Source organism: Gymnoscopelus braueri (assembly GCF_963280865.1).
Source record: "Gymnoscopelus braueri genome assembly, chromosome: 13".
Lineage (NCBI taxonomy): Eukaryota > Metazoa > Chordata > Actinopteri > Myctophiformes > Myctophidae > Gymnoscopelus > Gymnoscopelus braueri.
The window spans coordinates 2,892,265-2,899,764 of record NC_137615.1 but is presented as its reverse complement, the minus strand read 5'-3'; the positions used below and the strand labels follow the sequence as shown (position 1 = coordinate 2,899,764).

Below are 7,500 nucleotides of genomic sequence, written 5' to 3'. Positions count from 1 at the left end.
ACAATGACCACACTCCAGTTACTGATACTCTGTCACACATTCTGAATGTCTGCTTTACGTATATAAGGGAATGTACATGGCTAGGCATGACACAATAGGCTCTATAAACAGCAGCCATATTGGGAATGACTTGGGCCCCTTCCTTACTTCCTTCACAGGTGTTACCAATGATACTAATTAAGGCTCGGTTCCATTTAGTGTGGCACAGTGGTCTCCAGGGACGTGCTGGGCCCCTAATTCAGCCTGGGAATCTCAGATAGAGAGGCCCGTAAGGTGCGCGGCCAAAGGCAACGCGGCAGAATATTTTTGCGTCCGGCCGTGTGGTGAGGTCGAAAATACTAACCGATGAGCGGTATATTTTTATTTATAATATTTATTTTTATTTATAATATTTATTTTTATTTATAATAAAAATATACAAATTTATTTATAATAAAAATATACAATGAAAAATGTACAATAATGATAAATACTGGAGGTAATTTCGGCCGGTGCTACTCAAGGATGGTTACACGGCGCTGCTCCGACGCCCCGCGGGTCCGAAAGCTGGAATCCGGGCTCAAAAAGTCTGGAAAAAGAGCAGATCCCAAGCCTGTAAAAGGCTGTTGTCTTGAGGCGCAATACCACCGGTGTCCACAAGGCGGCGCCGTCCCCGGTCCCTGGTCCCCATCGGGGGTCCATGGACCACCTCCTACCCAGGGACGGTGGCTCCCGGGGCGGGTAGAGCGGGCGAGTGTGCACCCGGCACTGTGCCGTGAGGCACTGGGCTCCCTGGCCCTTCCCCTGTGTGAAGGGGAGAGCCAGGGAGAAGGGCCGACTGGTAGGGACCATGCCCAGGAAGAGGCACCTTCCTGGGGTAGCGATGGGTTCAGCGAGGCCCAAAATCACGGTTCTAAAAAAAAAATCGAAAATGTTTATAAGTGTCTGCATGGGCTCCAGAGGTCCCCGGGGACCCCCTGGAGGACCCCCAGCCGAAAATCTCAACTTTTTTCGGCATGTCGATTTTCTCTTTTTCGGGCTAAAACGGGCGGTACCTCCGGCGGAGGGCTCGTTGGATCCGGGCCGGGGTTGCGCACGTGTCGGTGCCCCCACCGGGTCCCTGGGTGGCTGCCCGGGCAAACTGCGGCCGAAAAACCCGGGAATAAATGTGAAAATCGCACTGTGTTTGCAGGCCCCTTGAGGCCTGGGGCTCTGGCCTCTCCCCTGCGTGAAATTTTGCGTGGGGGGGAAAGTGGCCACTGGTGCCAGAGGATAGCTAGGGGCCATGCCCAGGAAGAGGCGCCTTCCTAGGGTGGCGGCGAGAGGCCCCAAATCCTGGAGGTTTCGGAAAAAGCCAGGACGACCCCCGGGGGTCCCCGGACTGGAGCGAGTACCCAGCTTCGGGGCTCCCTGGGCCGGGTCGAGGCCTTCCCGGGGGTCCCTGGGGGTCCCTGGCCGGAGAGGCCTGAGCCGACCGGCCGAGTGGCCAGGGTCGGCTTTCAAATTGCAGGCCTGGACACTGCTGTCCCACCATTTGACTGAACTCTTCAAAGGGAACATCACTTGACAGATCCAATTTGGAGATTTTGCTGTGAAGGCTGCTGTCATCAAAGTCATACCTATCTCTCAAGTACTACCTAACCCTCTCATAGAATGTAGTGAAGTCAGCATCACACTTCCTGGTCTGGTCTGGAGTCAGCTGACGCAGCTTGGTGTTTACAGCAAATCCAAAGAAGTGGTCATCATGCCTCCTCGCCGCACAGCCCGATCTGCAATAATCACCTATTTAAACCTTCCAGGTCAGATACAGCTTTTAACTTATGGAGCAAGAGAGGGTGACCTCTCCGTGCTAAGTTTAATTTGCCCCAGTCTCATCTGTTCCGTTACTTTCAGGCCCGCGACTACGCTCATACCCACTTTATACCTTTTCCTCGGTCCCCAACAGGCTCAGTGGTTAACAAGATACTCTCTCTTCCCACGGCACAAGGCGGGATCTCGATCCTATATGATCTTATATCATCACTGAAAGTGTTCTCGCTTGCAGGGGTTAGAGGTAAATGGGAAGCGGAGCTTGAGCTCGACTTGGCAGATGAACAGTGGGAAGAGGCGAGTCTTTAGGGTCAATAATACATCCTCATGTTATGAGGATGTATTATTGTCATCCTCCTTCAGTTCTAGCCTGATTATCAGACTGAAGCTGCGTGGAGCTTCTGTCTGAAATTGGCTGCACTGTAGTCGATTACTTGGGGGAGGGGATTAGCATTTCCCTAAACCAATCACAAGAGATCCAAGGATCTGCCTACATGTGACGTCGCAGGCTAGTGTCGCACAGCTTGAGAATGCCCCGTGGCGCTGATTGGCTTGTCGTTAGACCCACCCCCACCTCCGACTCTGATTTGACAGGTATTTCTTCTACCGTGAAAAGCCATAGGCTCACATTATGACACCAGACCAAGAGGAGCCCCACTCAGAGAGTGGGCGGGGTCTATGGTCTGGAACCAGGCTAATTCAGTTCAAGATCCTGCACAGGGTTCATTTTACAAAAGACAGACTTAGCAACCTTTTCCCAGGGATGAGTGACACCTGTGACAGGTGTGGCTTGTCACCTGCCAACCATACCCATAGGTTCTTCTCCTGTCCCAAGATGGCTGAGTTCTGGTCTTGTTTCTTCGACACGCTAGGCAAAGCCCCAAATATCAACCTAGATCCATGCCCCTTGGTAGCCATCTTTGGGGTGCCCCTCACACCTGCTGGTTTCTCCAGGAAGGAATTAGACGTTGCAGCCTTTGCCTCACTCATAGCCCGTAGACGTATCCTCCTGCACTGGAAAAGCCCAAGCCCACCATCCACCACCTCCTGACTTAATGTCATTTCTATCATCGGAAAAGGTAAAGTACTCTCTAAGAGGCTCAATTATCCCTTTTTATGATAGATGGCAACCGCTTATCACATTCATAAACACCCTCACATCCCTTGACCCAGACTGATCCTAAAGAAATACTCCTTCTCTGAGGTGAGCACCTCAGATACTCCGCCCCATTGTATCTTGGTTATTTATTACTCGTCTCGTCTGTGTCTAGTCATGTCCCATAAAAGTAAAAAAAAGAATCATGGTGATATGTTAATATTGATAACCGACCTTCGTTTCTCTGTACCACCTGTTTCACCAATAAAAGATATGTATGTACTTTTAAAAAAACTATCTCTCAAGTACTACCTAGCCCTCTCATAGAATGTAGTTAAGTCAGCATCACACTTCCTGGTCTGGTCCGCAGTCAGCTGACGCAGCTTGGTGTTTACAGCAAATCCAAAGAAGTGGTCATCATGCCTCCTCTCAAGTTTCCCGTCAAGCTCACTCATCAGCTTAAACACAGAGGTGATGCTAAATGCCTTTGCCTCCAGTGCCTCATATATGCAATCACAGAACAACTTGAGTGTGTGACTGAGGAAGAGGAAGTAGATCTCTGCAATATCAGATGAATCTCCATCATCACCGAAGCCCATCCACACTACTTTGTTGCAATCTTCCTGGCCAAGACTTCTGAAGTAGCTTCTCTAAGGGGTGCCCAGTACTTAAAAATTTGGTCAATGGCTGGCAGAAGTGATAACCATCTGGTGACAACAATCACAAAATGCCGCAAAAGATTCTTCTAACTTGGTTAAAAGCTGATCGGTGATGGCTGCTGATGTTTCATCACTATCACGATAGAAGTTCAGAAGCGCATTCTTCTGCACACCTTTCTGCAAATGCAAATATCTCAGCATGATGGGAAAGCACTTTGTAGTGGCCTTAGTTGGAAGCATCAGTGGCTAGAGAGAAAGGATAAGGACACTCATTGTCCTTTATATAATCAGTGTGGGTCTCCACACTCCTTGCTCCATTGCTCACTAAAACACGTTTTTCCTTTCGGCATCTTTGGAAAATTATCTGCGTTTCACAAACAGTTGCTCTACTAGCACAGTGAGCGCCGTTTCATCCACATGGGGGGGAGGTTCCAAACGAAGCTATTCAGGGGTGAAACATGGCAAATAGGCCCATCACATCATTTCAATTTCAACCCTCTGACAGATTGACCTAGCCTCAAACGCTTCATTCTCCTCCACCATGGACGCAGTATAATAAGATGCACCACAACTAGCTTTTTCATGATGAGAAACATGCAATATTTTTCTGACTTCCCCCACATGATCACTATCAATCCACCAGTAACCAGAAAAACAAGGGTATGTCTCTCCGGTGACAGCATTTAAACATTGGCCATAGTGCTTAAATGATTCTGGATAATATGATTTGAGAAATTTCACAAGTGCCATTCTTTCCTCCTTTGGTAAGTCAAACAGACTTTGTTTAAAAACAGTAGGTAACACGTTAGTCCATTTACAATACCAAAGGGAGGTATCATACGATTCTTCAGAACTTATCACGTGTATACACGACTTGCCCCATCGCCACCACTGACCTGCCCAGGTTATAGCTGGACAGGTCGACACCATTGTGTCATAGCGGGCCTGGACAGCTTGGTGAGCCATATTCATTCGAAATAAATTCCATTTTGTTTTATTGTACATTTCATTGAAGGAGCCATTCTTCTGCGAGGTGTTGTGTTGCTCAAAACGTCCATCAGTCACAGAGCCGTGGGCACCGCTTCCCACGTGAGAGGCATTGGGCGCCTCATCTCCTCCTGACACTTCAACCATGGGATGTGGAGAAAACAGCTTGGAGTCCCTCTCCTCCATCAAGTTAAAGTCCCTTCCATGAGCTTGGGAGTTCAACTTCAGGCCTTCATGGTGACGGATCATGTTGTGGTCCTGAGCGCTTCTGTCTTGACATCCGATCTTCTGTAGACATAAAACTAACAGAAACACCTTCAAACATCTCATCTTGAATGAATTCATTTTCATCTGAAATTCTGAGAAGTCTAAACTTCTGCAAAATTTCTGGTCTTAAAGTTACAAGTGATGGAATCAAACTGCATAAGAATTATTATTATATAATTTTCAATTATACTCTGATCGACATCTGCTGGTACTCAAATTAATGCTAAAGGGATCTCCTTTTAAACTATGGGCCAATGACGTAAGTTCACTGCTGAGGCAGTAATTGTGACGTCAGATGGCTGATTGGTGGTTCAACCCCAAGAGAGGGAAATAGCAAGAGTCACCATCTCCGGTTTACTTCCCGTATCTGCGTGACATAGGTGGATGCCTTTTTAGGAGACAGGAGTCTATTGATTCCAATGGAAGAGTGAACGTGAACACAGCTTCTGAACCATTCTTTAGCTCCATGGTTACTGAACTAAATATTGGACCCGATCGTCACAAGACACACAATATGTACAAGATTTTCACACTAAAATGGCTTATTTTAGAGACACAAATGAGGATAAAATCAACTTTGTTATCGACCTTTCTCTATCAGCAACACACTCTCGCGAGATTTGGGAAGATATCTGAAGAGTCCATCTGCAGTCTGACGGACGAGACATAGAGGGCTCTGTCTGTCCCTTATATTATATTTTATTATTATATTAGATTTTAACTCTATGCTCTGTCCCCATAAGATGTTCTAAAAACTGATAAACTGAGATTATATATGTGAATATAGTACATGAAATCATTATGGACATATTCAAAATTAAATAAAATGTGTGTTCCAATGCTCAATAAGTATTTGGGAATCATGACATTTTGCTAAACATTCATGCTAAACACACTATAGTCTATAGTGGTAAAATATATACTTTATAAATAAAAGGCCCTGTTACAATGTTGATCAGAAACAGGAACACATCTAGAATAAGACTGAATAATTTGTGTGTGTTTGTGGGGGGAATTTTATGGGTTTCTTAAAAAGCATCTTTGCCAATAACAGTGCACTTTCAAACATGTAAAGCATTTATTTTCTTTACTGAAAAAAATACACAAATATACACATCCACATGATGTTGTCAGCCAGGGAGAGGGGAGGGGGAGGGTGGTGGGGGGGGGGGGGGCAGAAGCAAACCACGCCTACTTAGGAGACCATTGGATTCGTGTACTATTTCGCCTCTAGTGGCTCCAATTGAGATTGTGTATCTTCCTATATTAACAATCTTTGTTCAACCCAGAGCCGGACTGGCACCAAAATTCAGCCCTGGCATTTTGGTCCGAACCGGCCCACCGCCCCCCCGGACCGTTTTGCCAACGGGGGGATTTATTTCTACTCGGTCTGTGTCTCATAGGAGGGCTGTGTGGACAATCAAGAGACCTGTGTACCAGTGACATCATCGTTAAGCAGGTTTTTTTTTTTCCAACAAGATTTCACATTTTTTATTTAGATTTGTATTAAGCTCAAGAACAATGGCTTCTATTATTGCATTGCAACTTTCCAGGAATAGAAAGCCTGCAGTTTCTATTAGCTTGGATTCCCATCGATGATGTCACTGGTAGACGGGATTCTGAACTGTCCACAGCCTCCTCTGAGACACAGACCGAGTAGATTTTTTTACCATTTTATCATGAGCATTAGTGAGAACCAATTATATGAAGATAGGTTGAAAATGGGTGAAGTCATCCTTTAACACAACAATGACCCTCATGCATTGCATTCTGCATCGCAAATTCAAAACAAACAGTGCAATGCACAAAATAAATTAAAATACATTAGAATAATAGTGGTGCATGAAATAGTGTGTAATGTAATACAGAACAGGGACTCAAATGAAACAGTGTGTAATGTAATACAGAACAGGACTCAAATGAAACAGTGTGTAATGTAATACAGAACAGGACTCAAATGAAATAGTGGTAATGTAATACAGAACAGGACAAAGTGAAACAGTGTGTAGTGTTAGTGTAATACAGAACAGGACTCAAATGAAACAGTGTGTAGTAGTGTAGTGTAATACAGAACAGGACTCAAATGAAAATAGTGTGTAGTGTTAGTGTATATAATACAGAACAGGACTCAAATGAAACAGTGTGTAGTGTTAGTGTAAATACCAGAACAGGACTCAAATGAAACAGTGTGTAGAATGTTAGTGTAATACAGAACAGGACTCAAATGAAACAGTGTGTAGTGTTAGTGTAATACAGAACAGGACTCAAATGAAACAGTGTAGTAGTGTTAGTGTAATACAGAACAGGACTCAAATGAAACAGTGTGTAGTGTTAGTGTAATACAGAACAGGACTCAAATGAAACAGTGTGTAGTGTTAGTGTAATACAGAACAGGACTCAAATTGTATAACCTGTAAACAGCTGTTCTGTTGTATTCAGCAGAGGCTGAACAACCCAGCCTCCTTCTCTTCTCTTTTTTAACAGACAAAATGAACATGGAAACACGACAAAGGCAAAACAGGACATCTCTCACCCCCCCCTCTCTCTCTCACTCACACACACACACACACACACACACACACACACACACATACACACACACACACACACACTCCCAGCCCCCTCTCCCTCCCTCCCTCCCTCCCTCCCTCTCTCTCACACTCACACACACACACACACTCTCCCCCCCCCCTCTCTCTCTCT

General features: G+C 45.5%; 1 protein-coding gene and 1 pseudogene across 2 annotated transcripts in view; both read right to left on the bottom strand.

The window, feature by feature from the left end:
* LOC308097960 (parvalbumin beta-like) overlaps positions 1 to 7,500 on the bottom strand; it is a 212,342-nt pseudogene that overhangs the window by 25,913 nt on the left and 178,929 nt on the right. The gene's annotated exons all lie outside the window — the stretch shown is intronic.
* The window catches only part of ppp1r9ba (protein phosphatase 1, regulatory subunit 9Ba), a gene marked incomplete at its 3' end in the record, with an annotated part of 62,084 nt that continues 57,776 nt past the window's right edge, over positions 3,193 to 7,500 (bottom strand). The window contains 2 exon segments of the mRNA XM_080448087.1: positions 3,193 to 3,529; positions 4,547 to 4,818. Of these exon segments, the coding sequence (XP_080304213.1) occupies positions 3,193 to 3,529; positions 4,547 to 4,818 (609 nt within the window).